Source organism: Phoenix dactylifera, chromosome 8 (genome assembly GCF_051530095.1).
Source record: "Phoenix dactylifera cultivar Ajwa chromosome 8, Ajwa_hap1_PhDact_Kaust_v1.1, whole genome shotgun sequence".
In the NCBI taxonomy this organism is placed as follows: domain Eukaryota; kingdom Viridiplantae; phylum Streptophyta; class Magnoliopsida; order Arecales; family Arecaceae; genus Phoenix; species Phoenix dactylifera.
This window is the reverse complement of record NC_143197.1, coordinates 866,927-886,402: the sequence shown is the minus strand read 5'-3', so window position 1 is coordinate 886,402 and position 19,476 is coordinate 866,927. Positions and strand designations below refer to the sequence as shown.

The 19,476-nt window shown below is 39.9% G+C and overlaps 1 protein-coding gene across 5 annotated transcripts; it reads right to left on the bottom strand.

The window, feature by feature from the left end:
- ARP5 (actin-related protein 5) lies at nucleotides 1-17,401 on the bottom strand. Of its 5 annotated transcripts, XR_015967692.2 has the most exons (13): nucleotides 17,148-17,401; nucleotides 16,945-17,015; nucleotides 16,277-16,401; nucleotides 15,028-15,072; nucleotides 12,875-12,977; nucleotides 12,609-12,718; nucleotides 11,026-11,135; nucleotides 10,833-10,923; nucleotides 6,120-6,551; nucleotides 5,781-5,908; nucleotides 4,685-5,027; nucleotides 2,236-2,520; nucleotides 1-760 (listed from the first exon to the last, which is right to left on the bottom strand). XR_015967692.2 is itself a non-coding variant. In XM_008779087.6 (12 exons), the coding sequence occupies exons 1-12, from the start codon at nucleotides 17,246-17,248 to the stop codon at nucleotides 254-256; spliced, it is 2,166 nt and encodes a 721-aa protein (XP_008777309.2). In that variant the 5' UTR covers nucleotides 17,249-17,401; the 3' UTR covers nucleotides 1-253. The 5 variants fall into 5 exon arrangements, 4 of the variants coding, with proteins under 4 accessions (XP_008777309.2, XP_008777311.2, XP_089780783.1 ...); XM_008779087.6 differs by lacking the exon at nucleotides 2,236-2,520; XM_008779089.6 differs by lacking the exon at nucleotides 2,236-2,520 and having other exon boundaries at nucleotides 12,875-12,982; nucleotides 17,148-17,333.
- Nucleotides 17,402-19,476: the final 2,075 nt, after the last annotated feature.

The window sequence follows — 19,476 nt, the reverse complement described above, 5'->3', positions numbered from 1 at the left end:
TTTTATTAAGAAAAAAAAAAGCAATATGATTAATAGTTAGCCATGGAAACACCATCCAATCAGCAATATCTTAATAAAGTTAATAGAGATATATCAGCTCCGCATGCTTGTCATCGAAGCAGATATGTGAGACATCTACAACTTTAACTAAAAGATTTAAGGCCATGCACGTAATGAAATAAACTGCACTTAAGTAACAAGAGCTTTCTAAAAATTATCCATCATAGCCTCATTTCCTTCATTGCTAAGACCATTATAAAGTGTACTGGATGTGGTGCTGCCGAAGCCAGCCTTCACCTTTCTCATAGTAATCTTGCATGCTAAACGTCTGTGTTGCAAACTGTAGAGAAGCTGCATAGGTTGCTGCACCTCTCCATGCATCTAATATTGGATCTGATGCTCTTACAACCTTTAAAGGGGAGAGGTACGGGCGAATTTGCCTGATTCCAGCTTCCAAGCGAGGCATCAAACCAGGGAAGAGAGAACTGCCACCAGTAACAAGTACTGAATTACTGATGCGATCCTTAACAGCATCATCTACTGTAGACAGCCTCCGAAATGACACTCCAGCCATCTCATCAAGGCCAGCTTGATCGACTCCGACCATGTTGGGCTGGAATAGGATTTCAGGACATCGAAAACGTTCAACACCAATAACAATCTGGAAATCTTCCGCAGTGAGAGGGCGGAACCGGGGGAGTTCAGGGGTCCCTTGAAGTGGCACCGTATCAGATTTAGCAACAAAAGTAGGGTCAATATCCTGCAAAAGGATAAACAGATTACATCTGAAGGTGATACCAATCATTCATCAGGAGATTCAGGACCAATCCAAACTACTTTGAAGAGCGAATCCTTGCTTACGCAATGCAGGCTAACCTGAACTTCTGTTTAGGGTTTGTAATTTGGTACCAAATAGCTTGTCTGAATATCAAATATCATTAATTGATAACTAAGTTCATGTGTCAGGGTTTGTAATTTGTAATTTGTACCAAATAGCTTGTCTAGATATCAAAAAATATTTATAATTAAGTTTGTGCGTCAGTATATGGTTCAAAATTATAGCTCAATGGATTTCACATACAGGAAAAATATTCATGTCATAGAAACCAATAGCTAACAATATCTAGAAGAATATAAGAATTATTGGCAGATCTACATATCAGCCAAGTAAAGCAGCATGCAACAGATACTAGCCTGAGTCTAAAACTGAATTCCTTATCTAAACATGTTGGATCCCCGCCTAGCAAAACTGAACCAGCACAAGAACTGGTCTAACTGAAAAAAGAAAAACAAAGAAAGACTAAAAAGTCCAATGATATTAACCTTATCAATAACTTGACATTACATAGACAAGAAATGCAATCAAGTCGGATCAGATAACCCAAATTATAGAACACATATCTTATTCAGCTGGTTCAATCCAAGGTGATATTTCAAAATCGAACTTATGCAACCATAAGAGGAACCTTAAGGTACAGGAATATATCCTGCAGCCGCCATACTCGTAAACATATACTAGTTCCCCAGAAATCCCATGAGGAACTACTCAAACAGACAAAATTGCGTGTAGATTTACAGAAACCATTTTTTTTAGAAATATTTTTTTTTTAAAAAAAAGAGCTTTTTATAATGTTTTTGCAACATAGTTTCTTCATCAAACAGGACAACTGAAGAAAGCATATGAATCGCCTCAAAGGAAATCACTGGCTAACCCAATGCCTTGAATCAAATGGATCGTGCCAGCCAATTTTTTGGATGTTTGGAGTATGATCCAAACAGTGAAGCATGTAAGATCTCCCATGTGTACAGGGAGGCAAACCAAGTCACTGACTGGCTCGCCATCCAGGCTGCAAACAAGCATGGCGCTGTCTGGATATCTGAGTTCTCACATGAAATATCTGAGTTTGTTTGAGCAGACAGAGAAGGGTGCTTCATCTAAAAATGCCTTAACAAGTCTTCAACTAGCAATAAAAAGAAAGCATACCAACAGAATTATAGTAGTGTGAATGACAGCAATGCTGAGGAACAAAGACATAGTGAGCAGATAACCATTGTGAGTTTGTGCTTTGCAGCATGGATCAGCTTTGTGCCCCTAAATAGGAAAATATATAGATATTTACAAAAAAAAGACCTTGCATTATATTTGCAATCTTACAGTTTTTAGTAGGCAAAGACTAACATTACTGAAGACCAAAGTTCTAAAAGCAGTTGCCAGAGGGCTAGCTGGTCACACACCTGCAAGGCTTGTGCTGTGCTATGCTGTGCGCCAGTACTAGCCCACTATTGTACATGCCAGCTGGCACAGACCCTGCACCATTGCCACCCAAATCCTTGATAAATGCTATACAGTGATAGGTAATAAGCCTTGTGTGTTGGGATCCACTTCAGAGGCCCTACATTATTCTCCAATGATGTAATGTTGAGATACGTTTTGGGGACCTCTATCTATGCTTCTTCATTTTTGTCTCCTCTTTCACACCTCCCCTTCTCCAACACTGACCAGAGCTCATCCGGTCCAGACTGCAAATCCAACCCATCCCAAAGAGTTTTAAAATTTCCATTTAGAACTATCAAATTTAAACAAGAAAAATGGACTAACATAGCTTATGTCTGATTCTCAACCTAACAACAAAGGACCATGGACAACAGATTTTAAAAAATTAATCATTTTATGTTAAGGAAATATGTTCTCTTTGAAAGTGACATTCTGGTAAATTAGCCAGAAATTACCACCCCGGCTGAGTAAATTAATAATTGAGTTCATCACAAGGGCAAATCGACCTTGACGCTTTGTTTGCAGCTACCAAACGGATAATATCTAACACAAATTTGGTTGCAAATGCTAAGCGGCTTTTGCATAAATACCTCGCAGTTGCAAAATGAGGGAATTGAAGCTCAAACTAGAAATGGAGCAACATATCTGATTCTTACGAAGAACAACAATAATGGTGACAAGAATGATGAAGGTGGAAGATAAAGGTGAAGAATGCCAAAAACAAAATCAACTACAAAGTAACAGGGTGAACAGGAATCAATAAGGTGGTAGAGAGGAGGATGAGAAGGGAGGAAATAGAGAAGAGAAGGGGGGGGGGGGGGGGGGGGGGAGAGAGGAGGGTGATTAGAAGATCACATTTAACCAATAAACGGACTGTCTTATAAAATCTGACATATAAAGCCTATGCACAGATAACCATAGATCACTTCAAAACTCAGGGAAGATAACCAATAACTAAACTAAGACTTTTCTAAGTAATCATGCTCAATTAGATCTTCTACAAAGGCTAAAACCTGACTTTTGTTACAATTTACTAAGGCTAAAACCCATGTTTAAGGAATTATCAAACTAGCTCTTCCAAGTACATCTTAATTTAACTCAAAAAAATACTTAGGGCTCGTTTGGTTCGCGGGAAAAGAAGAGGAGAAAGTATGGTCAACAGGAAAATAAAAATATGACTCTTGTTTAGTTGGAGTTTTCAAAGAAAAGAAATGGGAAAATAGCATTCCCATGGAAATAAGATTCCCATGTTTCATGAGAAAGAAAAACCCATAGGGGACATGAAAAAACTACTTTTCCACTGGTTGAGAATTGGTGTCTCTCTTTTTTCCCAACAGTACCCTTAAGCAATCAAAATTTATGGATAAAGTCTTTCTCTTTATTAAGAATATAATAGGTATTTCATACAACTTTCTCAGAAAAATAGATGCTCAACCAAATATAAGCAACTCTAAAATGTGCCACTTTTTCATGATCAACCAAACATGCCAAAACCATTTTTTCATGCATGACATTCCCAGGAATCATATTCCTAGAAAAAATATTACGGTGAGAATTTTTCCCGCGAACCAAACTAGTCCTTAAAGCTATGTGAATTCATTTTTGCATCTATCTCTGATTGCAGAAAATTCCCGCTTCAATTTTAAGCACTGTTTGGAGGCAGAAGCAAATCTGTGAACAAGTTCAAGTTGTACAATGTCATTGAGCCCAAATTTTTAACAACCTACCTACATTTTGATGAGAAACCATTCTCCTCGCTCAACTAAATGTGAACAAAAAACGAAGCATTGAGTATATAATCCATGAATAAAGGGGAAAAGTGCATCCAAGTATACTGTCCGAGGCCTCCACTTACCTTATTCTGGATAAAAAGTTTACAAATTACAGTTGTTGTTTAAATTATCATTATCACCCAAAAGACAAGTGGCTGCGCGGTTCCAAAGATATTCAAGAATTCAACCAAAAGAAAAGATCCAGCTAGAAATTGTTGCAGAGATGATCAGTAGTTTTCCCATAATCGTAAAGATAACCAATTAATCATATAACAATTTGGTTCGATCATCAGGATTTTTCCCCAAAAAATTAAAATATTAAATAAATTAAGAGCATCTGTCATCCAGGTAACTAGTCATCAACAATTTGACTTGGAAAGCACAAGTTTAGTAGGATATTAGTTTAAACTTTAAAGATTATTAACTTGGAAATATTGCAGGCTAGAGTATTCAGGTCTCTTGGCAGTTATATAAAAAGACCTGGGTTCAAATCCCACCTTTCCAAGGGATTTGGGATGTTGGGCGCATTTTGCAGAGGGCTACCCACAGCACGAGTCTCTTCTTCATGAAGGGGTGGGGGGAGAGAGAACAATACTAGCCAATTGTAAACAAACACCAGCAATAGCAGGAAACTAACCTGAAGCCTAGAGGTAACACGTGCTAGTTCTGCTTCATCCTCCTCTTGCCCATTTTCTTCATCGTCATTGTCTTTGCTCATCAGTTTGTAGAGTTGCCAATCTTCATCCCTAGCTCCAAAAGTGTCTTCACCTTTTCCCCGATCAAATGCTGCAGTAGTCAAGAGGCGCATCCTTTCTTTTTGAGCTGCATTCAAACGCTCACCACGGCCAACACCACCTGACAAATTCTGATTACCGTTCGTGCGGGCACCATTTGTCTTCAACCGTTTCCTCTGCTCAACTTTTTCAGTGAGTTCCCTAAATCTAGAATGTAATTGTTCCAGGTACAGCTCTGGGTTCTCTCTGCATTTGAATATACAAAAAATATAAACATAACTAGGAATCAAGAAAAGACATAATTTAGCTGAACTAATTATAGGTTGATATTTGTAATGATACTTAAGCTAGAAAACTCTAATTTCTTAAAACAAAAAAAAAAGATATAGGGCTTCACTGGGACACTTAAGCCAACATGATTTCCAAAGTGCTAACACTTTTCAGCATTGGACATGACATTACAAGCATGGTTAAAGTAGCATGATTATGTCAGCAATATGGCAATTAAGACACCTAAATGTTTTAAAGATAAAAAAGGCATTTAAGACTTTAATATTTTAAGTGCTAAACAATACTAGTCTACATAGAGGGATCAATCTAACAAAGCATCAACATATCATGCTGTTTTCTTCTTTCATAGAACAGAACAAGTCGTGCAGGATTTCAAAAAAGTATCACTAATCTTTCAAGCCTCTAGAAGTCAATGTATTTTGACATTATTTTCCTTGTAACTGTGTTTGTTTGAGCGGGCAAGGGCATGGTGGCTGAATTCTCAAATACATTGGGACACCTGGATAAACCAAGCCAAGTATCTACTTAATATTACAATAACAGAAAAGATAGAAGCAGGCAAAGGATATTCATGTATTTATTGCGAAAGATTTAACATGAACATACAGATCATTCATTTTAATTTCTTCCCAAAGAAATAGTTTCCTAGAAAAATCAAGGGACCTCCGTGCAGAAATTTCAGAATTGTTAAGAAACACGATAGCATACAAGCGTTTTTCTTCTTCTTGTTGGTTCTGCTTCTCCCGCATTGATTCCTCTTCAAAGCGTTTCTGTTTAGCACGCAATCTACCCTCAGATGTGGTCTTGAGAAACATCTGTTTCCTTTTTTCTTTTAGCTGCCACATAAAAAAAAATGTCAACATTTTATTAAAATTCGAAAGCAGGCTGTGATCTATTCTCCAAAAGTTACTAATAGCAGAACAGCTATCAGGGATGACAAATGCCCACAATCTCGAAAATATAGTTTATAGCAGCACTATTTGCGCCAGATATAGTTTATTTAAAAAGATATTCATAAAAAAGGATTGGATATAGAGCTTGGCACACCTGCTCTGGTGTCAACATGTCATCAGGGACATTGGTGAGTGGATATTTTTCTGCTAATGAAGCATCTATTCTCTCCTCAGTTTCATTCTGCTCACCCTTTGCTTTCCTTAAGGATTGTGTTATTTTTTGAGTAGCAGACTCAATTTCTTGCCTGGAGTCATACCCTGTTTTGGATAGAATAGATGAAATTTCGGTTTCCTCCGCCTGATCAAGCTGCTGCAGTAGATCTTTCAAACCATGTAGTTCATTTTCCAACTCTGTTATTCTAATCGATCTCTTTGCTGCAGCCATATCTCGCAATCTTTGGCCTTGTTTTTCCTTTAAAGCTGCCTTTCTTGCAAGTTCTTCTTCAGACGGTGCCTCTTCCTGTGGGGGAGGAACCCATGGTAGCTGCCAACTCCTGGTCTTTTCTTCAGCTTCTTTCTTCCCTTTCTGCACCAGAAGTAGATTTTATCAGAGAAACAGTACAAGTTCAAGCAGGTGCAATATGGATCAAATAGTGTGTGGAAGCCTTCTCGCACCTATCCTAGAACTATAAAGTATTTTCCATCATTCACTACTACTGGACGCCATATTTCTGCAATTCAGTATATTAATGCAAAAGGTAAACAGTATATTAATCCAACTAGAAGTGGATGGTCAGACCTGACCATCTTGGCAGGCTCAGAAGTTCAATAACTAACTTCTCCAAACTTTAGTTTATACATCATGCAGGCCCCTCTGAGAGCCTGGCAGCCAACCTTTTCTGACAGAAGATATTACATCCACATATTAATGCAGCCCGTCAGCAAATCATCAATATCATCAAGTAGCATATTACCACCTAACCTGACATTGTTCTATCATTGCAAAGTAGCCACCTCGGATTCAAACTCTGCAGGTACCAAATTCCATTACGGCCATCTTAGTGAACTCTCAAGCACCAAGTTTACCACAAGCAATACCGTGTCCAAAGTGGATTATCAGCATTCCTCTCATTTTAGCTATTTCACACAAGTGCAAGTGTCCCGTTTGGCACCACCTCAAACATTCGTTGCACATAAAACCATCTAAATAAGACCCTAGTGGGGCAACAAGACATATGTCAAAATAATGTCTTTTTAGAGATGGTGGGCGCTTAGAAGCAAGCGCATGGAAAGTTGAATAAATTTTGCTTGGTACAAGTACAAATGGAAGTTAATAAAGAATTGAATGCCTTTTCTAGTAGCTAAATGGATGCATTGTGATTGACTTAGCAAGATGGGCAATTACTGCAACACATAGGAAATGATACATGATCTAAGGAACCCCTAAAAAGTGCCAATTTGTTTTCCTCCCATGATAATGACAAGTAGGCCCATGACAAAACACACAAGTAATGAGAAATATTGAAGAGGCGTGGTATACATGTGATGTATGCACAGTGCTTCCTATGTAAGCATCAGTGCCAAATGAAGGGTGGGGAAGCAGGGCAGGGCAACTGTCCCTGAAAATCTGGAAATTAACAGGATTCGAGTCATAGGCATGGAAATTTGTTGAAGGAACTTCTCTTCAGGGCTTTGATAGTTTGATGACAGTTCTTGTTAGATGCAACCACCATTTGGAACTCTTCTTAGGTATAGCATCTTTCATCCAAACTCACTTCCTATCAAGGTTTCAAATACTATCGGAACGGGACGGAACAAACAGTACTGTAGACTTTCCGATAGGTTTCCAGCATCGATACATATAGAAAGTAGTCCCATACTGTGTGCCAGCACCCGGTACCCATACCATTCTAGCAAAAAACGGTTACAAGGTCCAATACAGATATTTGAAACCTTGCTCCCTACGGTCCTCTCTAGTCCCAGCACATCATAGTTATTTCTTACTTGTTGAGGTGGGGGTGGGCCCCACCACATATCACATTCTAATCCCCATCCAATGGTGATAAAATTCAAGCTGGACTTTGTCCAATTTCTCGCAAAAAAAAAGTGGTGCTATGATTCTCCTAAATCCCGATCACATATTTTCAAAAGAAAACTCTAATGAATATTTGAAGAAGAAATAGAAGGATAGCAACCTCCATTGATCTTTGTTTGGCCAAGATTTTTTTTGTCCCCTTTTGTGGCATCTTCTAATAGAGCTTCTGTTCTTTATCAAGGGATATCTAGGGCTCCAAATTGTTACAGGGTAGATTAACAATCCCATGGAAACTACATATGTGATTTTCATGTATTTTCTTGCATTCCTTTTGTAATTTGTGTGAGCATTTCCTTTTCCCTGGTCTACAAGAAATACTTTCCATTGGATCCTAAAAATATTTCAGACTTGAAATGATGCTGTCACTTTGTCCAATGACTGCAACTTGAAAATACATGCTAATTATAGGTACATTAGACCAACTTTTAGGTACACTAGTCTTTCGACGGTATTCAAGTAGATGTTAATCGTTGAATTGAATCATGCATTATAATAACTATTATTGTTACTACTACAGATTAGCATCTCTTGTATGATTGACTTTAATTGCCCCCCCCCCCCCCCCCCCCCGCCCGCCGCGAAAAAAAAAAAAAAATGGAAAAGCACAAATTCCTAACCCAACAGTAACAGCGAGCCATGGCATGTCTATACAACACAACAAAATGGTGAATGTATGCAAACAGAACAAGCCTATTTATGATTAATGCCCCTAATACTCTTCCCATACTGAATGCATCAAAATTCACTTGATGAAGATTGAGAACATATGCTAGAATGACCATGTCCAGATGACAACAAAGCTGTTCAAGTACTTAGATAAGCAAAATCATAATCATAAATTATAGGATTTTTTGCACGTATACCCTTATAAATATCTGAAATTATGTGTATACCCTCACAAATTTGCTGTTTACATGAATATCCTTATAATTATTTCTTTTCACATATATACTTTAATAAATATCTTCCATTTATACCCTGTATTTATACCCTTATAAAGTATTTCTTTTTGGATGTATACCTTTAACTTAATTAAGGGAAGATGTAGAAAAAATAATTTATAAGGGCATACGCATTAATAGCAGATTTGTGAGGGCATACATGCAAAAAGAAACAATTTATAAGGATATAAATGTAAATAGCAAATTTGTGAGGGTAGACATGTAATTTTAGATATTTACAAGGGTATAGATGGAAAAAAATTTATAAGGGCATACATGTGAATAGTGAATTTGTAAGGTCTCAATTTCAGATATTTATAAGGGTATACACGTCAAAACCCTAAATTCCTTCATCATTGTGTTTTTATGGAACCTGAGTTCGATAGAAACCTCCTGTATAATACACACCATTATCCAAAACCTTCTAAATAAAATACGTTCATGATCCATTTAAAAGAATGGTGACTTACCCATTCAATGCCTCATATTATCCACCAACACCAACACCACCCAAGCCTACTCTCATCAAACAATGGGGAGCTACTCTCATCAAAAGATGGGCATGACTGCATAGTGCAACACAAAATAGGGCTTCGTGAGAGGACTGAGCAGATTTCGAGGTTGGATGCTATCTACTCACTAGAGAGATCTAGTTTAATCACTTATTGTTTCTTTAAGTATTAACTGCACGTGATTGAACTGGAAATGATCTGAAAGTAATGCCATTCTGCAGTACATGGACTGCAGGCGATATGAACTGGACCTCTCTGGATCATCCATGATTGGAGAGGATCCAAAATCACATTTATGAGCACCTTATCATGATCTCAATCCTATATAAAGGTGCTTGCCACGAATCTTTTTATATGGTTGATCAGCAGGTAAGGATCTACCCTGTTGCAATCATGCAACTTAGGAACAGCCCTCCAAAATTTTCCTGGACTGTGAAAAAAGTCTAGATGAACTGTGAAGGTCATAACTTTTGATGTAGGTAGCACAGCACATCTCAAAGCCATACCAAAGAGCCAAATAGTACACACAAACATATATTTTTTATAAAAATTACAGAGGTATGGAGTTTTTAGGTGAAAATCACCAGATAATCATATGCCTCACCAGTCCCCCTGTTTCCTGGTCCCCATGTGATTCATGAAATGATAGGCATTGCTCAGGTTCTTTTAACCTCCTACATGTAAAACCAGCACCCACGAGCGTATCACCACCCCTCCATGCAATGTAACAATTATGCAACAAAAATCACCTAGACAATACGTCAAGAAACTTACCACCTAAAACAACCCAAAAATGACAAAAAAAAAAAACAGAAAATATCACAGTGCAGTCCAAACTCTATATCAATCTTGTGTACAGATTCTAGAACACTATTTGAACATAAAACAATCAACTCAAAAAAGAAAGAGCCTTGAACTTGCTCCAGAATGAGTACTTGCATGCTCAAACGGGCACATTGCATCAAATTAAGTCTTCAAAAAATCAGCTGACTTGTTCCACCCTGTTATCTACTTCTAAAAGTCCTAAAAGACTTTATATATCCGATAACTATTTGCAACAAGCAATAATGGAGATTAACGAGGAAAAGGGAGAGTCCAGATCAGAGGAATATATTCAAAATATGATGGCACTAGCAAGAGAAGGGACCAGAAGAGCCAGCTTTGCCCAGACCTTCTGTTGTACCAGAGAATGGTATTCTCCCAGGATAGTATGGTAGGGAATACTCTGATCCCTTTAAGCTTAAATTTAGTCTACCAAAACCAAAAAAAGGTCAAAAAAAGAGCATGAAAAACAGGGGGAAAAACAGCAAGTTGCCAACCTGAAATATTTCAAGTTCTGATGCATAATCCAAAGCTACATAACAGTGTTCCATCTTTAGCTCCTCGGCCTTCTCCCATGTTATGCTGGACCTGTGGTAGCACATTTAGGCATAAAAATTGCAAGCTAACCCAGAAAGGAATAGTTCGATGTCAAATAAATTAGATCTAACGTGCAGTAAGATACACACATACATGTGATAGGGGTACTTGAGGGAAAGAAGCTGCCTCAGATAGTCAGTAACGTGATACCCTCCAATATTTGTTCTGCAGCATGCTTCCAAAACAGGCTCCCCTTTAATAAACTAAAAGACCATATATGGTGAGGCTCCAACTCGTAAGGACAAAATTCAGTTGAGTATAAAAAGCGTGTATGCAAGCATGCATGCACACATGTTGTTTCATGCATAAGCCATTACTTGCTAAAAGTGTTCTGGTTAATTATACATGAGAACATCTAGAGGCATATACTATTTTTTGTGCATGATGTAACAATTTAACATATGACAAATCCAAGATAAAATCTAGAGAGATCATTCTCACACTACATAGAATATAACAAAACCAGCAAGAGTAAAACACAACCATGTATAGCAAAAATGCATATTATCTGCAGAAAAAAAAAGAAGCAAAACTAATGTCATCCTTGAAGTCGTATAATAGAGAATACACTATCATCCAATATCTGCAATACATTTTAAGCAGAATGTAATGGGATTTGTTAAATTGATTAATGTCATATGGAAAAGCAAATCAAATGAGACCCTTTTCTCTTTTCTGAACCAGAGCATAGAGTCATCTTGCTCTGCTTCATTCTTTTGATGTCAATACTTTAATATTTTCTACTGCTTTTCTTAAAAAAAAGTGTGTGAGGTTATAAGATCTCTATTTATATATTCATGCGATAAATTTTACTTGGTTCTGTGAAAAAAGAATTGTTCTGGGAAAACCCTTTATAATTAAATATAATATAATAGTTGATTTTTCTCCAAAGGAAAAAACTCCTAACAAGTGAAAAGGTTAAAGAGAACAAGGCAATAAAATAAAGTGTAGGGGGGGGGGGGGCAATACAAATTACAGCCAACAAGATGGTCAATGTCCAAGAATAAATTCAATATAGATGACCGTGGGAATGATGGTAAAAGCTATGGTGCAGAAGTTCAGAGTCCCATACCCACAGCATATATCAAGCCATTTTTGTGATTCTCTCCAACATTTAGGCTCACATAAAAGTGCTGTATTCAATGAAAACTTAAGATCAAGTCAAAATCATCTGGGGTTTGTTCATGGAAAAGGATAAATATTCTATAACAAAGCAAATAGGTGGGAAAAGCTCAATAAGTTTCTAACAAAGATATTCTAAACCCTAATAAACAATATACAGGGAGAAAATCTCACAGCATAATCTGTTGTTCAACCAATCAGCTTTCAACAAATTCAACTAGAAAGAACCAAGCCCTTCAAAATAATGTGAGAAACCTTCATCACCTTCGTGCTTTATCTTTTGTCGTTCCATTTTTTTGATGAACATTGTTCATACTCTTAATGAAAAGGTGATGGGTTTCAATTGTTTGACTAAAATAAATATAAAACTGTAAAAAAAATTCACCAATTTATGAGTCAACATAGTTCTAATTCTGTTTAGGTGGTCTAAATCATTTAGTAATACTCATTATCAGTACTATTAGCATAGGTGAAAGCAGGTTAACATGCAACCAATAGTTAGCATGCTTTTTTTTTTCGAGTCAAAGCAGCACTTCACAAGGCCAGCATCTTACAGGAATAACATGGCTTGTTGTTACTCCTGCACAAACAGCAAGACCATCTTCAGTGCAAATTCCATGCTGTTGGTTGAACTTGTAGCTGAATGCAGCATCAACACCAAAGGCTGCAATCCAATGGTTCAAACATAAGCAATGGCAAGACAGCATAACAAACATCACATTAAAGCAAGAAATAATATGTCATTATAAAGGGAAAATAAAATATAGAATGTCCTTAGAGAATAGAATAGACTCTAAGAAAATTCTAGGTGATATTCTACCTATAGATGGTACACCATAAGTCTCAAAAAGGAGTTCAGCCATTTTACTGCGAGAGGAGATTGGATTGCAAACACATTCTGTCATCATAATAGGATGATCCACCTGCCCTAGCTCAAGGTTGACATAAGAACAGTTGTATGAAGTTGTGAGTATAACAGCAAAAAAAAGAAATGAAAACAAACTATTTTTGTCAAATTTCTATCTTACTGAAGAATTGGTTTGAATAGGAAGCATTGTTTGATATCTAGTTAATATAGAAGAAATGGACATTGTGCATAGAAAATACCCAAAAGATAATGACATGAGAATCTATATTGAGGGCCACAAAATCTAAAAAAATTATGTACCAAGGTATGCTGAATTAGTACCAGAGGGGATACCAGCCGGCCACCAGTTCGGCATGGTATGAGTCCATACCGTGCCATTCCGAGGAGTATCGACACAGGAAGAAGGAGAGGGAGAGAGAGGGAGAGGTGGAAGAGGAAGGTAAGGGAGGGAGGAGGGGGGGGAGAGAGAGAGAAAGAGGGGGGAGTCACATGCATGGATTGATCCATAGCCAGACCTCCCAGGTCCGCGATTGTAGCCAAGGACAGGGAATGGGGGGGAGAGAGAGAGAGAAAGAGGCCGGAGAAGGAGAAGAGGCTGAAGGAGGGAAGGGTCCACAACTTTTTTTCTTTTTTTTTTTTTGAGGGGGGGGTGTCAAGGCTTCAAAGGATGCAAGGAGGGTGTAGGGGGGCAATCACAAGCGGATCAAATGGAGGAGACGAAGGAGCCGGAAGAGATGGAATCCACAATGGGAATAGGGCTTCAAGGACTTTGAAAGACACATGGGAGGCGCAAGTGGGAAGGGGAGGGGGTGGGGGTTTGGTGGAATAGTAAGCAGATCGAGCGACGGGTGAACCGAAAGGAGCTATTTGATAGTTTCAGCCCATTTACCAAGCCAACAGGGTGAACCATTCCGGTTCCCCACCAGTTCTATTCGGGGTGGTACTAGATACCGTAATATGTACCTTGACTATAAACAAATGAATCCAAAAAAACTTGCAGATTAGAACAGATCATTTTGATATGTCTGTAACGGTCAATTGTTAAAAGAAAATTTTACAAATATAATAACATCACCTCTATTGTATGTTTCATTGATTGCACAGATCAAGAGAGAGAATTAGTGTAAATCAAGAAGATCAAATTTCAAATCTAGGAAAAAGAGCATAAATTGGTATCACAATAAGATTTAGAATCTAAAAAAAAGAAAAAATGCCCCAGTGCACATGGAACCTGCTACTGCAAGTTCTAGGGAGGATCAGATATATGCAATCTTACCCTTGCATGTGGAAAGGTTGTTTCTGTGTTCGAACCCATGACACCCTAGTCTCAATGGAGCAACCTTACCATTGCGCCAAGGCTCACCCTCTAGAACCTAAAAACAAGAGTATCCAAAATTTGTTCTTGAACCTCTATCCTAGCTTTTGATATAGGCTGACAAAATTTTTTGTGTGTGTGCAGGATGGATTTGCTAAGTTAAGGAAATATAGATGGAAGAAGATGGGACATGAGTACGAAGACAACGAATTTAAAAAATATGAATCATATAGTTCTGTAAGAAGGATCTCGATCAACATGGCCACAAAGGAAAAAGGATGTTGACAGAATATATTAGTTAAAAATCCATAAAGAAGTTATATGAATAATGTGAGGTAGAATCTTTGGGGAATAAAGCAATAAGTAAATATAAAAAATGAATTGGTCATGCGATCTAAACTGCAGAAATGGTCATAATGGAGGTGGTGATGGTATGGTGTCGGGAAAGGTGGAGCATCTAATTCTGAGGTTCGGGAAGATAGAAGGTCTGAGATTGCAGTGGTGTAAAGTAGTAAGATAATTATGGCACTTACCATAGCAATGGATGAAAAAAGAACTATATGGGTATTAATCCTAATAGTAATTTCATACATAACAATGGTTATAGCATGTCGCATATCATGTATTCTAAGACCAAACAAATATGCGTAACTCTGTAAAACTGAAAAGTTGGCTAGTACCAACAATTAAGACTGACTGATAACAAGGGAATTCAGATAGTAAAACACACAAGCATCATCGTCTTTTGAACCATTTCCTATGACAGGCAATGAATATTACACCAATGTACCTGCAAACCATCGGCACCCAATCGCTCAAAACCATAATCAAGGACCTATACCAAAAAAAAGGATGCATGTAAGAAAATAACAAAAAAAAAGGAAAAAAAGAAGGAAAAAGCCTGAAGACAAGATTTTGATAGATTAATCAAATGAAAACATGAGAATGAACGTGAGATGAGCATAGAGGAAGGATCAGCAAAAGGTCAGTTTGCATACTCCAATGAAGCATGAGTCATGCTGTGAGTTAGAACAATAGATAGTATATGGAATGGTTTAGAAATACTAGAACTGGACACTTCTGATGCAAGTGTGAGTAATATATATTTGTGAAGGCACAGAAGGTATGAGAGAAAGGAATTTAATGATGATTTCTGGCCCATCGTAGAGGGCGCCTGATTTTTACTGAAGAAAATATAATAAGCAGCTAATATGTGAAATCTATGATGTGACAGGAGATTAAAAACATATTAGACAATCACAATGCGGTCGGCAGCTATGATAATGTTATAAGTTTTGCTACCTCTAACCTTACTATATTTTCATATCATCTAAACAAAGATATTTTCCTTACTCTGTGTAGTCTCAGGAAATGTCATAGACAGAGCAGGACACATCTATGGAAGGAGAGGGTATGCTTATAAATTCCCTTCTCTCTTGAGGTAAGCAACTTATGAACATTTCACTCTCCACCATGGGAGTTTTTTATTATATATAGGAGAATATTTACTGGTTAAACTTAAGTTTGTAACCTGCAATTTATGTTGGAGGACCTATATGTCAAGTATTTCCTGTGCATAATTACATGGACCATGTCACATCAAAAAATGTACACATCACACATCTTCATGAAAGTATATTCACATATCACAAAATAGAAAATTTTTACTAATTTGCATTCCTAGATCATACAGTCATCTGTTCTCATTTCTAGTATATACAGTCATTTTTTACATATATATTATAAGCAGTCAACATGCATTAAATGCATTGGTCACTTGGTCTTGAGTTTCCCAAGCACCCAGCAGTTTAAAGGGAATCAGGAGAATTATCCTGAAAAAGAGAGCAAGTTCAGATTATCAAATCAGACCACGGAATTAAAAAGCAAGATAAATAGTATCGCTAATTGGTGATTCGTTGAGCAAACAAACAAATAAAAAAACAAGCAACTAGCAGCACCATTCTGCGAGATAAATTCTTGAATCAAATTTCTAATGACTATTTCCACCTAAAAATAGTTAGTATGGTGAGTAATCTAACATATTCCATTATTTCAAACTGATAGACAACGTTGCTGTCAAAGGCTGAACGATGAGATGTACGCGTGTAATCAAAGTACTTCATCAGCGCAGGATCATGATCACCAACAATAGTAACAGTTTCTCCTGCATTATAGAAGATCGCCAGATTTAGATTGATAAGAAATCCAGAGTGTAATGCTTTAAGTTGGAAATTCTGAAAGAAAAACAAGAGTACTCTTTCCAAGAAGAAAGATCGTAATCACCAAAACCTACCCGAGTGTTCACGATAATGATAATTAACAAAACCAGCAGCCCTTGCTTGCCACGGGAAATCTTAAAAATAATACAAGAACAAGAACAAGAACGAAATGACTCGGGTAATTATAGCACAGGTGAGCCTCCCTCCCTTTCTCTCTCTCTCTCTCAGGAAAGTAACAATAAAAAGAAGAATATGAACAACTTCGCTCATTGAAATATCCTGCACTTTGGGATGCGGCCGATGCAACAGAGTCGGCATATGTAAATCCTTGATGGCCATCAGAGGATTGGAAAATAAAAAGATTTTTTTTGCAAGAAACAATTAAAAAAAACTCACAGTATCCAGGTAGATTTCAGTAAAACAGCACAAAGACAGAAGCTATGTGTCTGTAGTTAGTGCGAGGTTAAGTGGAGAGGGGAATGGCGTACCGGTAGTCTTGTGGCGAGGCCTCTGGACAACGTTTCGGAAGGTGACGCGAGGATCCAACTCTCCCGCCCATCTAGAATACGAGAAAGAGAAAGGGGGCATCAAGAAGAAGAAATCGTTCATACAGGAGAAAAGAGAAAAAACAAACAACAACAAATTCAAGAACGAAGAATTGCTGGTTAGGGTTTAGGGTTTTCGATAATACCCGATTCGGAAGGTGGAACCGCCATTGTCGATAACGATTGGTGTAGTAGAGGAGAAGCAATCGTAATCGGACTGCCGCGAGGGCCGCAAAATCGAAGGCATCGCAACTCCGCTCCGCTCTTGGCAGCGGGATGGAGAAATTGGTGGGAGCTTCTCGGGGTTTCTCTCCGACGACGATGATAGAAGAAAAGAGGGACTAGGGAGCTTTAGAAGCCGTGCAGGAGGGCAGAGCCCGATGGTGGGGCTTCCCGTGTGAACTCGAGTTCCGCGTGCGACGGAACTGTAACGGGACTAGGATTTTTTCCAGCTGGATTTCGCCGTGCGGGATTCAGTTACCCATGATGGGTCTAGTTTGGTCAGGTCGTTGCCCGATTTTTTTTTTTTTTTGCTAATGCAGGTGGATCAGACCTGACGGAACCGGATACACCCAATAAGGTTAAAAAATAGAATACCTCAGAGTGCCAAGGGCAACTCCCCATCGCCAATCCATAAGGTGCCTCCGGAGTGACAAGCTACATACGCAGCTACCCAATCCGCAGCACCATTACCTTCACGGTAAATATGCTTAGCCTGAAAGATCCATCCATCCCTCGCCATAGCCCAAATGTCATGAAGCAAGGGATGGTCACAACCGCCACGCCTTGGACCCCCTGGATCCAACTGACAACGGTGGCTGAGTCACCCTCTAGGATAATGGACCTAGCCCGTAAGACACATCGGGCATGGCGAAGGCTCGCCCAGGCTGCTGTCAGCTCCGCACTTGGAACTGAAGTGTCAAATAACTGACTGCCACCGGCAGCCACAACCCTGGCACACGGGTCCTGGATAACAAAACCCGCGCCTCCCCGCATACCACCATCCAAAACAGACCCATCAAAGTTGATCTTGAGGAAACTCGGGGGTGAGGGCTCCCAGGTGAAAAACACCGTACAAGAGACTGCCGAAGCAGAGTGGGAACTCCAGGTGTTCCGAGCTATCAAGGTCCCTCCAACAGGGATAGTGTAACACAGCTCTGCCGCCTGAACGCGGGCACTCTCGATAATAAATCGCGGCGACATACGTCGTTCGCTGAAGGTGCAAGCATTCCTGGCCAACCAGATCTGGTAGGCAATGCAGGTAGCTCGGACGACCTCCTGACGAAGCACCAGGGACTCCGATCCCAGACGCATGGCCTGTAAGAACAGGTCCCTACATCGCCATACCACCGGTGGGACCTCTGCCAGCCGCCAAGTGCCCCTAGCCCATGTGCACCGAAACAGGGCATGGTCCACCGTCTCGGCCACACCACAAGCCCCACACACCAATGGGATCCTCACACCTCGACCTGCGAGTACAGCTCTCGTAGGGAGACGGTCCCAGGCCACCTTCCAGAGGAACAACGCAACCCTCGGGTGGAGCCCCAATCGCCAGATCCAGGCAAAATCCAGGCCAGGCTCATACTTCCGCCGACGGATATGGGAGAGATCACCCATCCTGACCCTGGATCTGGTCGAGGAACCCCATACACGTACATCTGGTCCGCCACTTTGTGGTAATGGTAGTGAGCGGACCTGCTCTGCCAAATGCTGCCCGAACAAACGGGCCAACTGAATCTCATCCCAGCCAGCCACCCCGGGGGTCATGATATCACAAACCTGTAGACCCTCCCCAGCCTCGACACTAACCGTAGTCGGCCAAAGCCGCAGAGGGAGGCCGTCGACCCATAGGTCTCCAGCTACATCGATGCTACGTCCGTCGCCTATCAGCCATCGGGTGTGACTCGACATCAATGGCAAGTACGTCGCTATCTCACGCCATAGAAAGGAGCATCTCCGCCCTCCTCGGGCCTAGCCCTCCGGGCCTGCCCCCCCATAGCGGCTAGTCATAATCCGGCTCCAGAGCCCCTGCGGCTCCAGGATGAAACGGGAAGCATGCTGGGCAAGAAGTAGCTCTCGTCTCTCCAGGAGAGACACCACCCCTAGACCACCCTCCCTGAGGGGGCGGCAGATACGCTCCCATGCCACCATGTGCACCCCACGACACCCTCCATGTGAGCCCCATAAGAAGCCCCGAAGAAGTCGCTCAATCTTCAATAAAACAGACCTTGGCACCACCGTACTTGCCATAAGATAGATGGGCATGGAGCCCAGTACAGATCGAATTAGCATGACTCTGCCCGTCATAGACAGGGACGCTGCCCGCCAGCCCTCTAGTCTACTCTGAACCCGCTGCACCAGCCCAGTGCACTCGGAAACTCGCAATCTCCTACCCGAGATCGGAACACCCAGATAGGTCCAGGTCCCGTCCTGCTCGGGCATCTCCAGAATCCTCCGAATCCCCCATCGAACCCC

Coding starts and splice junctions, on each gene's coding strand:
- ARP5 (XM_008779087.6), bottom strand. CDS start 17,248: ATGCCTTCGATTTTGCGGCCCTCGCGGCAGTCCGATTACGATTGCTTC. Junction 17,016..17,147: donor GGTTCCACCTTCCGAATCGG/GTATTATCGAAA, acceptor CTCGTATTCTAG/ATGGGCGGGAGAGTTGGATC. Junction 12,978..15,027: donor TGGGTGCCGATGGTTTGCAG/GTACATTGGTGT, acceptor GAGCTAGGGCAG/GTGGATCATCCTATTATGAT.